The following is a 22590-nucleotide window of genomic DNA, read 5'->3' on the forward strand; positions in this document are numbered from 1 at the left end:
CCAAGGACAAAGTTCTTTGTCTCCACAGACTCCTAAGTGCACCACTCACCCTTTTCCCCTCATCAATTCTATGATTCACCTCATCCTTCATAGACCCATCCGCTGACACGTCCACTCCCAAATATCTGAATACATTCACCTCCTCCATACTCTCTCCCTCCAATCTGATATCCAATCTTTCATCACCTAATATTTTTGTTATCCTCATAACCTTACTCTTTCCTGTATTCACTTTTAATTTTCTTCTTTTGCACACCCTACCAAATTCATCCACCAATCTCTGCAACTTCTCTTCAGAATCTCCCAAGAGCACAGTGTCATCAGCAAAGAGCAACTGTGACAACTCCCACTTTATGTGTGATTCTTTATCTTTTAACTCCACGCCTCTTGCCAAGACCCTCGCATTTACTTCTCTTACAACCCCATCTATAAATATATTAAACAACCACGGTGACATCACACATCCTTGTTTAAGGCCTACTTTTACTGGGAAATAATTTCCCTCTTTCCTACATACTCTAACTGGAGCCTCACTATCCTCGTAAAAACTCTTCACTGCTTTCAGTAACCTACCTCCTACACCATACACCTGCAACATCTGCCACATTGCCCCCTATCCACCCTGTCATACGCCTTTTCCAAATCCATAAATGCCACAAAGACCTCTTTAGCCTTATCTAAATACTGTTCACTTATATGTTTCACTGTAAACACCTGGTCCACACACCCCCTACCTTTCCTAAAGCCTCCTTGTTCATCTGCTATCCTATTCTCCGTCTTACTCTTAATTCTTTCAATAATAACTCTACCATACACTTTACCAGGAATACTCAACAGAGTTATCCCCCTATAATTTTTGCACTCTCTTTTGTCCCCTTTGCCTTTATACAAAGGAACTATGCATGCTCTCTGCCAATCCCTAGGTACCTTACCCTCTTCCATACATTTATTAAATAATTTCACCAACCACTCCAAAACTATATCCCCACCTGCTTTTAACATTTCTATCTTTATCCCATCAATCCCAGCTGCCTTACCCCCTTTCATTTTACCTACTGCCTAACGAACTTCCCCCACACTCACAACTGGCTCTTCCTCACTCCTACAAGATGTTATTCCTCCTTGCCCTATACACAAAATCACAGCTTCCCTATCTTCATCAACATTTAACAATTCCTCAAAATATTTCCTCCATCTTCCCAATACCTCTAACTCTCCATTTAATAACTCTCCTCCCCTATTTTTAACTGACAAATCCATTTTTTCTCTAGGCTTCCTTAACTTGTTAATCTCACTCCAAAACTTTTTCTTATTTTCAACAAAATTTGTTGATAACATCTCACCCACTCTCTCATTTGCTCTCTTTTTACTTAACCTCTCTCTCTTTCTCCATATACTCTTCCCTCCTTGCATCACTTCTACTTTGCAAAAACTTCTCATATGCTAACTTTTTCTCCCTTACTACTCTCTTTACATCATCATTCCACCAATCGCTCCTCTTCCCTCCCGCACCCACTTTCCTGTAACCACAAACTTCTACTGAACACTCTAACACTACATTTTTAAACCTACCCCATACCTTGTCGACCCCATTGCCTATGCTCTCATTAGCCCATCTATCCTCCAATAGCTGTTTATATCTTACCCTAACTGCCTCCTCTTTTAGTTTATAAACCTTCACCTCTCTCTTCCCTGATGCTTCTATTCTCCTTGTATCCCATCTACCTTTTACTCTCAGTGTAGCTACAACTAAAAAGTGATCTGATATATCTGTGGCCCCTCTATAAACATGTACATCCTGAAGTCTGCTCAACAGTTTTTTATCTACCAATACATAATCCAACAAACTCTTAAAAAAATCTTTGGGCATTTTACTGACAAGGAGAATGAAATGTGCTCAATTTTTATTAATTATTTTTCTCATGGTCTTCACACAGGAAGACACTAACAATATCCCAGTAATTAATTTTCATAGTGGGCATGAAGAAGATAAATTATGTAATATCACAGTCAAAAGCAAAATGATTATGAAACAATTAGACCGACTGAAACAAAATAAATCACCAGGCCCTGATGAGCCTTTTTCAAGGGTTCTTAACCCTTTCAGGGTTTCGGCCGTACTAGTATGGCTTACGTGCCACGGTCCTTGACGTACTAGTACTCATAAATTCTAGCGCCTTCAAATCTAGTGAGAGAAAGCTGGTAGGCCTACATATGAAAGAGTGGGTCTATCCTGCAGCACACAGTGCGTAATGAGAAAAAAAAAACTTTGACCGTGTTTTTGGATTAAAACAGCAACTTTGCAGTGCATTTTCGTATGGTATTTATTGTTGTATTCTAGTTTTCCTGGTCTCATTTGATAGAATGGAAGACATATTACAGAAATTGAGATGATTTTGACTGGTTTTACAATGAAAAGTACCTTGAAATTGAGCTCAAATTAGCAGAAATGTTTGATTTTTACCAAAGTTCAAAAGTAAACAAATCATGCCAAGCATCCAATACACATCAACTGGTGAGTCTAATATTCTTTTACAAGTGCGCCGATATTATTTATACCATTTCTACCCTAATGCAGTAGTCTGCATAACAGTAAATCTTCTATTTTTGTGAGAATAAAAATTCAAAATGGAAAGCAAAAGAATGTAAGAGGGGCATGGGGACGTGACTAATGAACAGAGAAAATGTTATTTTAGTGCCAGGAATGTCTTTCTTGATTATTCTGGACTCTATTTGGAAATTGGCATCTTTTGAAATTTGTGTGAGATTTGCAAAATTGCTAAATTATGACCACAGTATTGGATAGTTGCAATCAGTAAACAGGTGGTTTCTTGTACTCATTTGATAGAAAAAATGGAGTTCTAGTGAAATAGGTATGATTTTTGTCGACTAGTACATTGGAATTGGCTGAAAATACGGCTCAAAGTGGGCAAAATAGCTGATGCATAAACATCGTCGAGACTGCTAACTTCGCGAGAGCATAATCCGTAAGTTTTCCATCAAATTTCATACTTTTGGTGTCATTATGATCGGGAAAAGATTCCCTATCTTTGCATACGAAAAATTTTTTTTTTTTTTTTTTAAATTTGGGGGACCCTGAAAACAAGTCTCTGAGAGGGCCTGTGGACCCTGAAAGGGCTAAGGAATGCAAAATGGAACTCTGTGAACCATTAACTAATATTTTTAAATTATCTCTTCAAACAAGTGCAGTGTCTGATATGTGGAAGATGGATAATGTTACTCCTATTTTTAAAGCATGGGACAAGTTGTTACCGTGAAATTACCACCCAATAAGCCTTACCTTAATTGTAGGCAAATTACTAGAGTCAATTATAGCTGGTATTATAAGATGCTATGTGGATAGGCATAATTTGATTAATGATACTCAGCATGGATTCACGAGGGGCCGTTCCTGCCTAACTCGTTTATTAACCTTCTTCAGTAAAGCTTTTGAGGCTGTTGATCACGATAAAGAATTCGATATTGTTTATTCAGATTTTAGTATGGCTTTTGATAGAGTTCCACACCAGAGACTGTTAAAGAAGGTGGCAGCTTAGGGCACTGGGGAAACATGCTGTCAGGGATCGAGTCATGGCTCACTAATAGGAAGCAGAGTATGTGCTTAAATGGGGTTAAATCCGAGTGGGGATCTGTAGCAAGTGGCGTTCCACAGGGATCAGTCTTAGGCCCGTTGTTGTTTGTATATATCAATGACCTTGGTGAGGGAATTACAAGTGATATGAGCAAATTCGACGATGACACAAAGATAGGTAGGATAATTGGTTCAAACATAGATGTCACAGAACTTCAGGAGGATTTAGACAAACTTAATTCCTGGTCAGAAAAGAGGTAGTTGCAGTTCAATGTAGATAAATGCAAGGGTCTGAAGCTTGGCAGTGTCCATAACACTAGTATATATAAATATAAGTTAAATAACGCAGAACTTAGCCATGCAGATTGCAAAAAAGACTTGGGGGTTATGGTAAGCAGCAACCTTAAACCAAGACAGCAATGCCTATGCGTACATAATAAGGCAGAGAGATTATCGGGATTTATTTCAAGAAGTGTAAGCAACAGAAGTCCAGAGGTTATACTACAGCTTTATACATCATTAGTAAGGCCTCACCTAGATTACGCAGCTCAAGTTCTCTTCTCCATTTTACAGAATTGATACAAATTCATTAGAAAACATTCAGCTAAGAATGACAAAATTAATTCATAGCATTAGAAATCTTCCATATGAAGAAAGATTGTAAGTCCCTTAAATTACATTCACTTATAGGACGAAGAATGAGGGAAGACATGATTGAAGTGTACAAGTGGAAGATGGGTATTAACAAAGGGGATATAAATAAGGTCTTGAGGATATCTCTCCAAGAAAGAACCCGCAATAATGGATTCAATTTAGATAAGTTTAGATTTCGAAAGGATACAGGAAAATATGGGTTTGGAAATAGGGTAGTTGATGAGTGGAACAGTCTGCCTTGTAGGGTTATTGAAGTTAAAACCTTGGGTAGTTTCAAATTTAGGTTGAAGAAATACATGAGTGAGAGGGGTTGGATTTGAGTGGGAGTTGCATATGAGTGGACAGAGTTATCAGAACTTATTTCTTGGGTGCCACTGAAAATTGGGTTGGGTAAATATTTTGTTAGTGGGATGGATTGTAAAGGACCTGCATAGTATTGGCCAACAGGCCTGCTGCAGTGTTCCTCCTGTCGTACTTTCGTATCTGGAAAAACTTGCATATGGGTGCACTTGCAAGTAGAGGTTCCACTGTATATCTAAATTGGATTTTTTTTTAATTTTGTGTAAAACTGGTCAAACTACCAACTTCAGAGGAAGATATACTAGGGAAAATAGCTAAGAATTTTTTTAAAAGAAGCATTGAATTTGGCTTAAAATATGACTCAAAATGGGTACAACTGCAGATGAATAAATTGAGCCCAGTTGCAAACTCTGCACCTGCATAATTCCGTAAGCTTTCCTTTAACCCTTTCAGGGTCCAGAGGTCAAATTTCAAAGTGCGCACCAGGGTCCAAGAATTTTCCAAAAAAAATTTTGTTATTTTTTCTTATGAAATGGTAGAGAATCTTTTTCTGAAGGTAATAAAACAAAATGTACGAAGTTTGATGGGAAATTGACAAAATTATGCTCTCGCGAATTTTGATGTGTCAGCGATATTTACGAATCGGCGATTTTGCCAACTTTGACTCCCATTTTATGCCAATTACATTATTCCAGTCGACCAAATTCTTAGCTATTTCACTAGTATTACTTTTCTTCTATCGAGTGAGTACAAGAAATCGCCAAGTCAACTGTTTCAACTACAAAATAAAATGATTGGAAATTGGTAATTTGGCCAATTTAACACAAAGTTCAAAATATTCCAATTTCAAAATAGGGTTCAGAATAAACATTGTAGGTATTCCTGGCACTAAACTAACATTTCCTCTGGAAATAAATGGTATAAAATACCGACACAATGGAAATATAAACACAAATGCAGTATAATGTGATCCTTTATTGACTACGTTTCGCCCACACAGTGGGCTTTTTCAAGTCACAAACAGAACTGTTTGTGACTTGAAAAAGCCCACTGTGTGGGCGAAACGTAGTCAATAAAGGATCACATTATACTGCATTTGTGTTTATATTTCCAACATTTCCTCTGTTCATTAGTTACATTCTGAGGCTTTACAAATGAATTTGGTTTTGATTTTTTATTCACATAATGAATTTTTATTCAAACCAAAAAATAGAAGATTTACTGTTATGCAATATTGTAATAATTGTATTAATATCACCAACACATTTGTGAATGTATATTAGACCCACCAGCTGGTGTGTATTAGACGTGTGAGGTCGTTTGTTTACTCTTGAACATCGGCAAAACTTTAACAGTTCCGCTACTTTGAACTCAGTTTCAAGCCATTTCCAGTGCTAAAACCAATCAAAATCATCTCTATTTCTGTAATATGTCTTCCATTCTATCAAATGAGACCAAGAAATCGCAAATACAACCATAACAAACATACGAAAAAACACTGCAATTCGCCGTTTTAATAAAAAATCATGGTCTCAGTTTTTTTTCTCTCATACACTGTGTGCTGCAGGATTTCTTTTATGTGGTGCACACATACCACACAGATGTATTCTCTCATATCAAGGCCCAAATTTACCACTCACAGCTTATCGGTGAGAGCTGAGCTCATGGCGTAGATCTACGGTTTGGACCCTGAACATAAAGCTGTAGACTTACGGGACGGGTCCTGAAAGGGTTAAATTTCACACTTTTGGTTACATTACCTTCAGAAAATTTTTTACGTACCATTTCAGATTCTTTTTTTAATTATATTATTTTTTTTATTAACACACCGGCCGACTTCCACCAAGGCAGGGTGGCCCGAAAAAGAAAAACTTTCACCATCATTCACTCCATCATTGTCTTGCCAGAGGGGTGCTTTACACTACAGTTTATAAAACTGCAACATTAACACCCCTCCTTCAGAGTGCAGGCACTGTACTTCCCATCTCCAGGACTCAAGTCCGGCCTGCCGGTTTCCCTGAATCCCTTCATAAATGTTACTTTGCTCACACTCCAACAGCACGTCAAGTATTAAAATCCATTTGTCTCCATTCATTCCTATCAAACATGCTCACTCATGCTTGCTGGAAATCCAAGCCCCTCGCACACAAAACCTCCTTTACCCCCTCCCTCCAGCACCTCCTCCTAACTTCCAAACTACGAATTCTCTGCATTTTTAAACAAAAAGCAATGTTAATTTTAGGGGTCTAGACAGTGAAAGAGATTAATAATACAAAGGTTTAGGCATGACTCGGGGATATCTCCCCAAAAAAGTAAAAAATTAAAAATTTTCAGAAAGCATTATGGACCAAAAAATTACCAGGTATGGAAGAATCTGTTGGAAAAACCTAATTCAGTGTATCATACAATGTATGCAAGTACAACAATAGTGTCCCTTACCAGGAAAGAAACAATACCAATTTGTTACTAGGATCTTAAGGTAAAGTTTAAGCTTTATATTACTGAATAAATATACTGGAGGACATGAAGCACAGAAAAGAAAGAATTAGTGAATAGTGGAGATATGGGTGTACTCTAGATAAATAGTAAAAAAATGCAGTGTGTTTTACTGGAGGTTTCTCTATTGATTTTCCACAAACTTACCTGCAATTTTTGGCCGTGAACGAGTAGAAATTAGTTTAGCCATTTTTTCCGTGTAAGGGAAAGTCTTGTAAGGCTCTCCATTCCGTCTGGTCTTCTTCCTTTCCTTGTAAAGCCGTCTCAATAACAAGTGGTAATTGCGACACTCTACCCCAGTAAATCTGAAATGTGGGAAGAAAATTGTCTCAATATTTTGTTTTCCTGCACGTATGCACACATTTCTGGCCGTCTTTCACATAACAAAATCTTCTACCTATCTCGGAGAAAGATTAACCTGGAAAATGTAAGAAAAGCCAAACCCATTTATTATATTGAATGAAATATTAATTTGAAAGAAAATGCAAAGAGTTAAAAGAACAGAAGTTCCTCAGGGTCCATACACAGCAGCACTTACTCTAATGAATTGCTTACAAATGTTTAATAAAGTTTCCATTAATCACTAACAATGGTACTGAAAAAATGCAGATTTTGTCCTTGGACATGTTGGTGGGAGACTTTCTCACAAAACTTACAGCTATGGTTGAAGTGGTGGGTTATGGTAACATTTTGCATGTAAGTATAAATAGTTTAACCCTTTCAGGGTTGGTGCTGTACTAGTACAGCTTGCACACCAGGGTTGGTGCCGTACTAGTACGCATAAATTCTAGTGCCTTCAAATCTAGCGAGAGAAAGCTGGTAGGCCTACTTATGAAAGAATGGGTCTATGTGGTCAGTGTGCATAATATAAAAAAAATCCTGCAGCACACAATGCATAACGAGAAAAAAAAAACTTTGACCGTGTTTTTGCTTTAAAACAGCGACTTTGCAGTGTATTTTCATATGTTATTTATGGTTGTATTCTAGTTTTCCTGGTCTCATTTTATAGAAAGGAAGACATATTACAGAAATTGAGATGATTTTGATTGGTTTCACAATGAAAAGTACCTTGAAATTGAGCTCAAAGTAACAGAAATGTTTGATTTTTGCCAAAGTTCAAAAGTAAACAAATCATGCCACGCGTCCAATGCACGTCAACTGGTGAGTCTAATATTCTTTCACAAGTGCGCTGATATTATTTATACCATTTCTACACTAATGCAGTAGTCTGCATAACAGTAAATCTTCTATTTTTTTGTGAGAGTAAAAATTCAAAGTGGAAAGCAAACGAAATGTAAGAGAGGCCTGGGGACGTGACTAATGAACTTTGAAATAATCAAGGTGCTAAAGTGTTTTATTTTAATATTTGGTAGCTCCATTATTTTTTAGATTTAAAATAACTTAGTTCATAAGTTCATAATTGTTAGTGGTTTAACTATCTTAGTTCATAAGTTCATAATTGTTAGTGGTTTAACATCATTGCTTTTGTCTTTTTATTCTTTAATAATTGTAACAGCTATTTCTCTATGTACCCCTTATGAATGTAATTATCGATCCTGATATCAACCTCTTATTGAACAGCACACATAATCCTAACAGTAATTGCCATTACTACACTGCTAGTCAGGCTAATACCCTTCTCAGTGTCAGAAAGAACATTACAGTCTTCAAGTACAATGTTAGATCATTGAGTAAACACTATGATGACCTCATTGCACAACTTAAGTCTCTAAATGCTACTATAACTTTCATTATACCTACTGAAACCTGGCTCAGACAAGATCTGACAGACATATTTACCATACCTGGTTACAGAGCTACAGAGCCATACGTAACTGTAGGCCCGACCAATCAGGAGGAGGCACTGCAATCTATTACTCTGATGAACTAGAATGCGTGAAATCAACTAATGTACGGGATGAAAACGGTGAATACATAATAGCTAAATTCACATCAAGAACACTTAAGAAACCTATAGCAGTTGGTGCAGTCTACAGACTACCACACTCAAACACTTACACTTTCAGCAATAACCTTAGAAACATGATAATTAAGTCAGAGTTGAATAAACACTATCTGATACTAGCAGGAGATTTCAACATCAAACTTATCCAGGCAACCGATCCTCCAGTAGTTGATTTCACATATGCTATGAACAACAGCTTATTGCTACCCTCTATAACAAAGCCAACAAGAATTGCTGACACTAGTGCCTCATTACTCGACCATATTTGAACCAACATAATATCCCCAGCACAAGCAGGTATATTCACAGGTAACACCACAGACCATTACCCTACCTTTCTCATAACCAATTTATCTAAAGTGCTTCAAGAAACAAGAAAGATCTCATTTCACCTGCATGATGAGACATCGAAAAACAACCTAAAACTAACTCTAGGTGCCATTGATTGGCAGAGAGAGCTAGACGACAGTAATAATATCGATAAAGATATCAAATTTTTTTTTACACAAAACCCTAAATATCTACAACAAACATTGCCCAATCAAAATGAAACAGATCACAGAAAAGAGGCTAAACAGCCCATGGCTAAATAGAAGTATCCTCAAATCTATTAATAAAAAACACCAAATTAAAAAACAGTTCAGATTAGGCTTAATTACTAAAGAATTTACTAAAGCAATACTCACAAAACTAATACATAAATCAAAGCAAATGTATTATGAAAATACAGTGGACCCCCGACATTCAATGGCATCGACATTCGATAAATCCGACATTCAATGCATTTTAACGCAAAAATATCGCCTCGACATTCGATCGAAAACCCGATATTCGATATGATTCGTACGAGACGTGTCCACGTGTGGCCTGAGCTGCCCCGTGTGTCCCAGTGTTTACAAGCCAGCCAGTGTGCGCGCATCTAAGGATACATTCAGTACATTCCACATTATCATTGCTTTTAGTGCTTGTTTCTGCAAAATAAGTCACCATGGGCCCCAAGAAAGCTTCTAGTGCCAACCCTTCAAGAAAAAAGGTGCTAATGACTATTGAAATGAAGAAAGAGATCACTGCAAAGTACGAAAGTGGAGTGCGTGTGTCGGAGCTGGTCAGGTTGTATAGTAAACCCCAATCAACCATCTCTACTATAGTGAGCAGGAAAACGGCAATCAAGGAAGCTGTTGTTGCAAAAGGTGCAACTTTGTTTTCGAAACAGAGATCGCTAGTGCTAGAAGATGTCAAGAAATTGTTATTGGTGGGGATAAATGAAAAACAGATAGCAGGAGATAGCATCTCTCAAGCGATCATTTGTGAAAAGGCTAGGCAGTTGCATGATGATTTGGTAAAGAAATTGCCTGCAACTAGTGGTGATGTGAGTGAATTTAAGGCCAGCAAAGGTTGGTTTGAAAGACTTAAGAATCGTAGTGGCATACACAGTGTGGTAAGGCATGGTGAGGCTGCCAGTTTGGACCACAAAGCGGCAGAAAAATATGTGCATGAATTCAATGAGTACATAGAGGCTGAAGGATTGAAACCTGAACAAGTGTTTAATTGTGACGAAACAGGCCTGTTTTGGAAGAAATTGCCAAGCAGGACCTACATTACTCAGGAGGAAAAGGCACTCCCAGGACATAAGCCTATGAAAGACAGGCTTACTCTTCTCATGTGTGCCAATGCTAGTGATAATTGCAAAGTGAAGCCTTTATTGGTGTATCTCTCTGAAACTCCCAGAGTGTTCAGGAAAAACAATGTCCTCAAGGCTAATTTGTGTGTGCTGTGGAGGGCAAACAGTAAGGCATGGGTCGCTAGGGACTTTTTCTATGACTGGTTACACCATGCATTTGCCCCCACTGTGAAAAATTACCTAATTGAAAAGAAATTAGACCTTAAGTGCCTCCTGGTATTAGACAATGCCCCTGGTCATCCTACAGACTTGGCAGCTTCAAGAAACTGTACACAAAAGCTATGTTTCAAAAGTGCTTTGTAGTGACCACAGAAACTCAACTGACTCTAAAAGAGTTTTGGAAGGATCACTTTAATATCCTCAATTGTATAAACCTTATAGGTACGGCTTGGGAGGGAGTGACTAAGAGGACCTTGAACTCTGCTTGGAAAAAACTGTGGACAGAATGTGTAGACAAAAGGGATTTTGAAGGGTTTGAGGCTAACCCTGAGAATCCTATGCCAATTGAGGAATTCACTGTTGCACTGGAGAAGTCCTTGGGGTTGAAGGTTAGTTGGGAGGATGTGGAAGAGTTGGAGGAGGACAATGATGAGCTAACCACTGATGAGCTGCTAGATCAACTTCAACAGCAAGAGGCCAGACCTGAGGAAACTGCTTCAGAGGAGGGGATGGAGAAAGTGAAGAATTTGCCTACTTCAAAGATTAGGGAAATGGTTGCAAAGTGGCTTGAAGTGTAAAGCTTTTTTGATGAAAATCACCCTGAGACAGCTACTGCAAGCCGTGTTGGCAACCTGTACAATGACACTGTTGTGAACCACTTTAGGAAAGTCATAAACGAACGAGAGGTACAGGCCTCTATTGACAGATATGTTGTGCGACACAAGTCCAGTGACTCTCAAGCTGGTCCTAGTGGCATTAAAAGAAGAGGGGAAGTAACCCCGGAAAAAGACTCGATACCTCAAGTCCTAATGGAAGGGGATTCCCCTTCTAAACACTAACACCATCCACACTCTCCCCTCCTCCCATCCCATCAATCATCACCAGATCTTCATTAAAGATAAGTGTCAATTATTCTATTGTTATTAATCTATTATTATTGTTGTTATTGTAATTATTCTATTGCAAAAAACTTAATATTTCGTATGGTAAAATATTTTTTTTTCCTACTTTTGGGTGTCTTGCACAGATTAATTTGATTTCCATTATTTCTTATGGGGAAAATTAATTCAACTTTCGATATTTTCGACATTCGATGAGCTCTCAGGAACGGATTAACATCGAATGTCAGGGGTCCACTGTAGATCCAGTGAAATGAAAGGTGACATGAAAAGTACCTGGCATGCCCTCTCCAAAATTTTGGGCTCAAGGAAACCGACTGGAAATAGAGAGATAGACTTAACTAAACCAGATGAATCTCACATGCAACCTATAGACACGGCCAACAAATTTAATGTCTTTTTCTCTACTGTAGGATCAAAGCTAGCGAGTCAAATTCCTAGCTCAAATACCCATTAGAGCAAGTAACCCACTGAAGTCTCACTCATCATTAAATCCTTAAAAAACAAATCAGGTGATCTTGATAACTTGCCACCAATCATACATAAAAAAGCTGCACCAGAACTGTCATCCATTATTGCAACAATGTTTAACAAATCTATAGCATCTTCAACCTTCACATCCATGCTCAAGACAGCAAGGGTCACCCAGATCCACAAAGGTGGAGATCCAACTGATTTGAACAATTACAGATCCATATCAAACTTGCCCTTACTCTCCAAGATATTTGAAAAAATAATACACAAGCGACTTTACTTGTACCTTATATCCAACAACATACTTAACCCATGCTAGTTTAGATTTAGACCAAAAAAAGCACGAATGATGCTATTATACAAATGCTTGACCTAATATACACAGCTCTTGATAAAAATGAATATCCCCTGGGGCTCTTTATCAACCTAAGAAAAGCATTTGACACAGCTGACCACAATCTCTTGCACCTCAAACTGAATCATTACGAATTAAGAGAACATTCTCTTGACTACCTAAAATCCTATCTTAACGACAGACACCAGTATGTACATGCAAATGGAGTCAATTCCGCTATCCAACCTGTAGCTGTAGGAGTACCCCAAAGTAGTGTCCTAGGCCCACTCCTCTTTCTCATCTACATCAATGATCTCCCCAATGCATCCAAACTCCTTACACCAGTTCTATTTGCAGATGACACTACATATGTCTACTCCCATTCAGACCCAGCTGTGTTTGGAAACACTGTAAACAATGAACTACTAAAGATATATGCTTGGATGATGACCAACAAACTCACTCTCAACATAGACAAAAAATACTCCATGCTGTTTGGCAACAGAGCCTCAAATATTCAACTCAACATACTGTTAAATGGTTCTCCTATATCAAGACACACGGAGGGCAAATTTCTAGGTCTTCTCCTTGACTCTAATCTTAAATTTCAGTCCCATACCCATCACATAGCCAAGAAAATTTCCAAATCAGTAGGAATCCTTTCCAAGATATGGTACTATGTACCACAAATGATTCTCCTTACCCTGTACCACTCTCTAATACAGTGGACCCCAGAGTTTCGTGATTAATCCGTTCCAGAGAGCCTGCCGAAAGCCGAAATTCAAGAAACTCGAAACAATTTTCCCCATAAGAAATAATGGAAATAAAATTAATCTGTTCCAGACACCCAAAAATATTAAAATAAAATATTTGTTTTCAAATTAAATAAAGATTTATATACTGAAATCAATGAGAAATCAAGTACATGCATATAAATAATAATAATAACATTACACTTACCTTTACTGAAGACTTCAGGGTGGATGGAAGACGGGAGGAGGGGATAGGAGGAAGGTGTACACTATTGTTTGGAAGGAGAATCTCCTTCCATTAGGACTTTAGGTAGCAAGTCCTTATCTGGGGTTACTTCCCTTCTTCTTTTAATGCCACTGGGAACAACTTGAGTCACTGGACCCCTGTCGCACAAAATATCTGTCCAGAGAGGTCTTTTTCTGGTGTTTCTTTAAGATTTTCCTGAAGTGGGACACAACACTGTCATTGTACATGTTGCAGATATGGCTCGTTTCAGCTTGGTCAGGGTGATACTTTTCAACAAAGCTTTGCAACTCATTCCACTTGGCACAAATCTTCTTGATCTTTGAAGAAGGCACCTCATCCACTCCCTCTTCCTCCTCCTCTGCAGCAAGTTCCTCGGCTGTGGTCTGATGCTGTTCCAGTTGAAGTTCTTGCAGTTCGTCAGTGGTTAGCTCTTCCCTGTGGTCCTCCACCAACTCTTCCACATCCCCATCACTCACTTCCAACCACATGGACTTGCCCAATGCCACAACACCTTCCACAACAGGCAGAGGGTCAGCAGGGACAGGGTCTGCCTCAAACCCTTCAAAATTCCTCTGGATCATGTTCCTCACTTTATTTACCAAAGGGCTTGCACTAGCTTTCCTTGGGTCCATGACTTATTTAGCAGTTGCAAGCACAAAAAGCAATGGATTATTATGAAATGTATTGTATGAACCCGCGGGGTGATGGTCACGTGTTGGTAAACAATGGCACACCGAGCATGAATGGCGTGGGAGACTGGCTTGGTGTGCGCAGTGATTGGCGGACGGGTACCAGACGGTCACCGAAATACGAGTCTAATCACGAAACTCAAGGAAAAATTTTGCAAAAAAAAAAAAAAAAAACTCGCCCAAGGTCGAATTTCACGAAAGTTGAGGCTGCCAAAACTCGAGGGTCCACTGTATATCCTTACCTCACCTATGGTATTTGTGCCTGGGGCTCAACCACTGCCAACTACCTTAGACCCTTAATAATCCAACAAAAAGCTGCTGTGCGGGTGATAACCAGATCCTGTGCTAGACAGCACACCCCACCACTTTTCAAAAGACTCAACTTGCTAAATATACAAGACATACACTCTTATTATTGTGCCTACTACATATACAGAACTTTAAACTCCACTGTAAACCCTCCCCTAAACCTACTCCTTGACAGTTACAACAGAATGTACAGTCACAATACAAGGCATAAGGCACTTTTCAACATCCCTCGAGTAAGACTCTCACTATGCAAGAACGCTATGCACATAAAAGGCCCGAAGATCTGGAACTCACTACTGCAACAGGTCAAGGATCCCCAGACAGCTTATAAATTCAGGATTCTGCTAAAAAATCATCTTATCTCAAAATATTATCCAAATCAACCAAACATCTACTGACTAGTTTTATCATGTGACCACCTGGCTTTTAATTCTGCCATTCCATAAAATATTACCACCTGCACCATTCCTTGTAAATTAGATTTTGTACTAAGTATATATATGATTTATTAAGTCCAAATAAGATTATAAACAGCTAACCACTATTCCATGTTCAGTTTTAAGTATAAGTACTATGTACTATTATCTTATCTAGTTTTAATTAGTTACTATATATGAGGATTAGTTTGCCTGAAATGCCTCAGCATGATAGAGGCTATCTTTGTACTTAGCAAATCAAAATTGTAATTACACGTTGTAACCTTTACGAACAAATAAACTTATTATTATTATTAAAAAATTTTATTTTAGTGCCAGGAATGTATGTCTTGTTTATTCTTGACCCTATTTGGAAATTGGCATCTTTTGAAATTTGTGTAAAATTGGCAAAATTGCCAATTTCTGACCACTTTATTGGATAGTTGAAATTGGTAAATGGGTAGTTTCTTGTACTCATTCGATAAAAAAATGGAGTTCTAGCGAAGTTGTTATGATTTTTGTCGACTAGTACACTGGAATTGGCCGAAAATAGGGCTCAAAGTTGGCGAAATCGCCGATGCATAAGCATCATCGAGACCGCTAACTTCACAAGAGCATAATTCCATAAGTTTTCCATCAAATTTCATACTTTTGGTGTCATTATGATCAGGAAAAGATTCTCTATAATTTCATAAGATTTTTTTTTTTTTTTTCAAAAAATTTCCGACCCTGAGAACAAGTTTAGGAGAGGGCCTGCCGACCCTGAAAGGGTTAAGGCATTTTAATGTAGCCTACATGATTCAATGGCTAAGAGCATTGCATTGTTAATTTTACCCTTCCTTGGAGTTGAATGCTGTATATTTCTTGAGTAGCCCTAATAATGCAACTGATTTATATACAGGCACACCTCGCTAATACAGCACTCACTTCAGAGTGCTTCGCTAATACAGTGGACCCTCGACTAACGCTATTAATCCGTTCCTGAGAGCTCATCGTTAGTCAAAATTATCATTAGTCAAGTTAATTTTCCCCATAAGAAATAATGGAAATCAAATTAATCCATGCAAGACACCCAAAAGTATTGAAAAAAAAAATTTTACCACATGAAATGTTAATTTTAATACACACAAACTGAAGATTACATGCACAGTTACATGACACTTACCTTTATTGAAGATCTGGTGATGATTGATGGGATGGGAGGAGGGGAGAGCATTGATCTTCTTAGTGTTTAGAAGGGGAATCCCCTTCCATTAGCACTTGAGGCATCAAGTCTTTTTCTGGGGTTACTTCCCTTGTTCTTTTAATGCCACTAGGACCAGTTTCAGAGTCACTGGACTTCTGTCGCACAACATATCTGTCCATAGATACCTGTACCTCTCGTTCCTTTATGACTTTCCTAAAGTGGTTCACAACATTGTCAGTGTACAGGTTGCCAACACGGCTTTCAGTAGCTGTGTCAGGGTGATTTTCATCAAAAAAGATTTGCACTTCAAGCCACTTTGCACACATTTCCTTTATCTTAGAAGAACATAAGAACATAAGAAAGGAGGAACACTGCAGGAGGCCTGCTGGCCCATACTAGGCAGGTCCTTTACAATTCATCCCACTAACAAAACATTTGCCCAATTTTCAATGCCACCCAAGAAATAAGCTCTGATGTGAAAGTCCCACTCAAATCCAACCCCTCCCACTCATGAACTTATCCAACCTAGATTTGAAACTACCCAAAGTCCCAGCCTCAATAACCCAACTAGGTAGACTGTTCCACTCATCAACTACCCTATTTCCAAACCAATACTTTCCTATGTCCTTTCGAAATCTAAACTTATCTAATTTAAATCCATTACTGCGGGTTCTCTCTTGGAGAGACATCCTCAAGACCTTATTAATATCCCCTTTATTAATACCTATCTTCCACTTATACACTTCGATCAAGTCTCCCCTCATTCTTCGTCTAACAAGTGAATGTAACTTAAGAGTCTTCAATCTTTCTTCATAAGGAAGATTTCTAATGCTATGTATTAATTTAGTCATCCTACGCTGAATGTTTTCTAACGAATTTATGTCCATTTTGTAATACGGAGACCAGAACTGAGCTGTATAATCTAGGTGAGGCCTTACTAATGATGTATAAAGCTGCAGTATGACCTCTGGACTTCTGTTGCTTACACTTCTTGATATAAATCCCAGTAATCTATTTGCCTTATTACATACGCTTAGGCATTGCTGTCTTGGTTTAAGGTTGCTGCTCACCATAACCCCCAAGTCCTTTTCGCAATCTATATGGCTAAGTTCTACATCATTTAACTTATAAGTACTAGGGTTATGGGCACTCCCAAGCTTCAGAACCTTGCATTTATCTACATTGAACTGCATCTGCCACTTTTCTGACCAAGAATAGAGTTTGTTTAAATCCTCCTGAAGTTCAATAACATCTACGTTTGAATCAATTATCCTACCTATCTTTGTGTCATCGGCGAATTTGCTCATATCACTAGTAATTCCCTCATCAAGATCATTGATATATATTATAAACAACAACGGGCCCAAGACTGATCCCTGTGGAACGCCACTTGTTACAGATCCCCACTCGGATTTAACCCCATTTATGGACACTCTCTGCTTCCTGTCAGTGAGCCATGACTCGATCCACGAGAGCACTTTTCCCCCAATGCCATGTGCTGCCACTTTCTTTAACAGTCTATGGTGCGGAACTCTATCAAAAGCCTTACTAAAATCTAAGTAAATAATATCAAATTCTTTATTGTGGTCAACAGCCTCAAAAGCTTTACTGAAGAAAGTTAATAAATTAGTTAGACAAGACCGGCCTCTTGTGAATCCATGCTGAGTATCATTAATCAAGCTATGCTTATCGAGATGGCTTCTTATAATCTCAACTATAATTGACTAGTAATTTGCCTACAATTGAGGTCAGGCTTATTGGGCGGTAATTTGACGGTAACGACTTGTCCCCTGTTTTAAAAATAGGAATTACATTAGCCATCTTCCACATATCAGACACTACACCTGTTTGAAGAGATAAATTAAAAATATTAGTTAATGGTTCACAGAGTTCCATTTTGCATTCTTTAAGAACCCTTGAAAAAACCTCATCAGGACCCGGCGACTTATTTTGCTTCAGTCTGTCTATCTGCTTCACAACCATCTCACTAGTGACTGATGTTACATAATTTATCTTCTTCTAGCCCACTGTAAAAATTAATTACTGGAATATTGTTAGTGTCTTCCTGTGTAAAAACTGAGAGAAAATAATTATTTAAAATCAAGCACATTTCATTCTCTTTGTCAGTAAGGTGCCCATAGTTATTTTTAAGGGGACCTATCTTATCTCTAACTTTTGTTCTATAGACCTGGAAAAAACTTTTTGGGTTAGTTTTAGAATCCCTAGCAACTTTAATTTCATAGTCCCTTTTAGCTTTTCTTATCCCCTTTTTAATATCCCTCTTAATGTCAATATACTGATTCATAAGATGACCCTCACCTCTTTTGATACGCCTATAAATTCCTTTCTTATGCCCTAGTAGATATTTGAGCCTATTATTCATCCATTTTGGGTCATTTCTATTTGATCTAATTTCTTTATATGGGATAAACGCTCTTTGAGCAGCATGTATTGTGTTCAGAAAACTGTCATATTGATAGCTCTCTTCGTTACCCCAGTCAACAGATGATAAGTGTTCTCTAAGCCCATCGTAATCTGCTAAGCGAAAATCTGGGACTGTTACTGAGTTATCGCTACTCTAGTACTTCCATTCAATGCTATATGTAATTGATTTGTGGTTGCTAGCACCCAGTTCCTCTGAAATTTCTAAATTATTAACAAGGGATTCATTGTTTGCCATAACTAAGTCAAGCAGGTTATTTCCCCTTGTAGGTTCTGTCACAAACTGCTTCAAAAAACAATCCTGAAATACTTCTAAGAAGTCGTATGATTCTAAATTCCCAGTCAAGAAATTCCAATCAACATGATTAAAGTTAAAGTCTCCTAGAATTACTACATTATCGTGCCTTGTGGCCTTAACAATTTCCTCCCATAGTAGTTTCCCTTGGTCCCTATCTAAGTTTGGGGGATGGTATATCACTACTAAAATCAATTTTTCATGCCCCTCTGAAAATTCTATCCAAACAGACTCTGTATGTGTTACTTCAGACTTAATACCCGTTTTTATGCAACAGTTCAAGCGATCTCGGACATACAATGCCACCCCACCCCCCCTCCCAATACTTCTATCTTCTTGGAACAATTTAAAACCCTAAATATGACATTCCGCAGGCATGTCCCGACTTTTTGAATTAAACCACGTATCAGTTAAGGCAAATACATCAATGTTACCTACACTAGCAACTAATCTCAACTCGTCCATCTTATTCCTAGCACTACGGCAATTAGCATAATAAACATTGAAAGACTCTCGTTTCTCATTACCCTTCCTGCTCATTTCTATTTTTCTACTAAACCTATTACTGTCCTTATCACCCAAGGTCCCTGGCTTTTCAATATCTATCTCGGTCTTATTATTACTAGTTCCCCTAGAACTCGTAATATTACTACACTGGGACTTCACTGTTTTCCTGCCAAAACCCATACCACTAACTATTCCTAGTTTAAAGTCCTAACTGCTCCCTCCACTGCAGTTGCCAGTGCTCCCACCCCACACCTAGATAAGTGAACCCCATCCCTAGCATACATGTCATTTCTGCCAGAGAAGAGGTCCCAGTTGTCAATGAATATTACCGCATTTTCCTTACAGTATTTGTCCAGCCAGCAATTGACACCAATTGCCCTGGACAACCATTCATTTCCAACTCCCCTCCTTGGCAAAATACCACATATGAGAGGGTTCCCACCCTTACTTCTAATTATTTCTATTGCTGACCTATACCTGTTAATCAGGTCCTCACTCCTACGTCTGCCAACATCGTTGCCTCCAGCACTGAGACAGATAATAGGATTGCTCCCATTACCTCTCATGATGTCATCCAGACAGCTAACAATATCTTCCATCCCAGCCCCAGGAAGTAGGCAACTTCTTCAATTTCTCTCTCCCCTCCTCCGAAGCAGTTTCCTCAGGTCTGCCCTCTTGCTGTTCAAGATGATCTAGCAGCTCATCAGTGGTTAGTTCTTCACTGTCCTCCACCACCAACTCTTCCACATCCTCCCTGCTAACCTCCAACCCCAAGGACTTCCCCAGTGCCACAATGGATTCCTCAACTGGCATAGGATTCTCAGGGTTAGCCTCAAACCCTTCAAAATTCCTTTTGTCTACACATTCTGGCCACAGTTTTTTCCAAGCAGAGTTCAATGTCCTCTTAGTCACTTCCTCCCAAGCCTTACCTATAATGTTTACATAATTGAGGATGGTAAAATGACCTTTCCAAAACTCTCTTAGAGTCAGTTGAGTTTCTGAGGTCACTACAAAGCACCTTTCAAACATAGCTTTTGTGTACAGTTTCTTGAAGTTGGAAATAACCTGCTGGTCCATGGGCTGCAGGAGAGGAGTGGTATTAGGAGGCAAAAACTTCACCTTAATGAATCTCATGTCCCTAGAAAGTCGCTCTGCCAAGTCTGAAGGATGACCAGGAGCATTGTCTAATACAAGGAGGCACTTAAGGTCTAATTTCTTTTCAATTAGGTAATTTTTCACATTGGGGGCAAATGCATGGTGTAACCAGTCATAGAAAAAGTCCCTAGTGACCCATGCCTTACTGTTTGCCCTCCACAGCACACACAAATTAGCCTTGAGGACATTGTTTTTCCTGAACACTCTTGGAGTTTCAGAGTGATACACCAATAAAGGCTTCACTTTGCAATCACCACTAGCATTGGCACACATGAGAAGAGTAAGCCTGTCTTTCATAGGCTTATGTCCTGGGAGTGCCTTTTCCTCCTGAGTAATGTAGGTCCTGCTTGGCATTTTCTTCCAAAACAGGCCTGTTTCGTCACAATTAAACACTTGTTCAGGTTTCAGTCCTTCACTGTCCATGTACTCCTTGTAGTCCTGCACATATTTTTCAGCCGATTTGTGGTCCGAACTGGCAGCCTCACCATGCCTTATCACACAATGAATGCCACTACGCTTCTTAAATCTCTCAAAACAACCTTTGCTGGCCTTAAATTCACTCACATCACTAGTTGCTGGCATTTTTTTAATTAAATCGTCATGCAACTTCCTAGCCTTTTCACATATGATTGCTTGAGAGATGCTGTCTCCTGCTATCTGTTTCTCGTTTATCCACACCAATAACAGTCTCTCAACATCTTCTATAACTTGCGATCTCAGTTTCGAAAACATAGTTGCACGTTTGGCAAGAACAGCTTCCTTGATTGCCGTTTTCTTGCCCACAATAGTAGCGATGGTTGATTGGGGTTTGTTATACAACCTGATCAGCTCAGAGACACGCACTCCACTTTCATACTTAGCAATGATCTCTTTCTTCATCTCCATAGTAATTCTCACCCTTTTTGCTGTAGGGTTGGCACTAGAAGCTTTCTTGGGGTCCATGGTGACTTATTTTGCAGGTGCAATCACTACAAAGGCTGTGATAATATGAAATGTTCCAGTTGTTGTATGTTTGGAAGCGACCGTGGTGGCTGGCTGGCTTGTAAACACTGGCACCCAAGGGACAAGTGAGGCGCGCTAAGGCCAAAGTGGACGCGTATGGTACGGAACGATTAGCGCTGGTCGGGTTTTTAAGCACTAGTTGAGGCAAAATTTTTGCGTTAAAATGTATCGCTAGTCAGATTTATCGTTAATCGATGCCATCGCTGGTCGCGGGTCCACTGTGTGTCCAAAACCCCCAAAGGGTTAAAAGACAAAGAAGGGAAGTAACCCCAGAGAAGGCTTTGCTACCTAAAGTCTTTATGGAGGGGAATCCCCTTCCAAACACTAACTCCTCCCTCTTTCCTCTTCCCTATCTTCCAGAAGCCAGCATTAGCCTTCAATAAAGGTATGTAAAACTTACATAATTGTTAAAATTATTCTTTTGTGAATATTTTTGTCTGGAACGGATTAATTGTATTTAACCCTTTGACTGTTTACACAGTATAAATTCATCTTATGCGCCACTGTTTCTGACGTATTTATACACATAAATTCTAGCGGCTTCAAATCAAGCGGGAAAGGCCTGGTAGGCCTACATGAGAGAGAATGGGTCTCTGTGGTGGGTGTGCACCCTGTGAAAAAAATCTGGGACTCTGCGGTGCATTGTGGAAACGCCATCTTGGTAGTCCATTTTCACCATGCCTCGCGGTAAGAAGTACCTCACTCCTCAGCGGATTGGAGGTCTTTTGTTCCCAAGTGATAGCTCTAACAGTGATGAAAATGTCAGTGACAGTGAATTCCAGGGTTTTGAAGTGAGTGTGACCGAAAAAAGTGTCCAAGATGACGTAATTAGTGATGAAAACCAGATGACCCACAACCTTCCACCTCTGGTGCTGGGCCGGCTTGTTCACGTTCAGGTTCACCTGTACCAGGACGAAAGAGGAAACTATTTGGTCGTGTACAAGACCCAGATGTTAGCAGTGAATGTGATAGTGATAGTGATTTCAAGGTTATTGAAAGCAGTTCTAGTTGTGACAGTGAGGGTGAATATTCCCC

The 22590-nt window shown here is 39.0% G+C and overlaps 1 protein-coding gene across 1 annotated transcript in view; it reads right to left on the bottom strand.

Moving 5' to 3' along the window:
- LOC128685938 (uncharacterized) overlaps positions 1-22590 on the bottom strand; it is a gene marked incomplete at its 5' end in the record, with an annotated part of 637739 nt that overhangs the window by 404051 nt on the left and 211098 nt on the right. Inside the window, 1 exon segment of the mRNA XM_070083119.1 lies at positions 7190-7347. Within this exon segment, the coding sequence (XP_069939220.1) occupies positions 7190-7347 (158 nt within the window).

The sequence above is a fragment of the Cherax quadricarinatus genome, chromosome 9, assembly GCF_038502225.1.
Source record: "Cherax quadricarinatus isolate ZL_2023a chromosome 9, ASM3850222v1, whole genome shotgun sequence".
In the NCBI taxonomy this organism is placed as follows: domain Eukaryota; kingdom Metazoa; phylum Arthropoda; class Malacostraca; order Decapoda; family Parastacidae; genus Cherax; species Cherax quadricarinatus.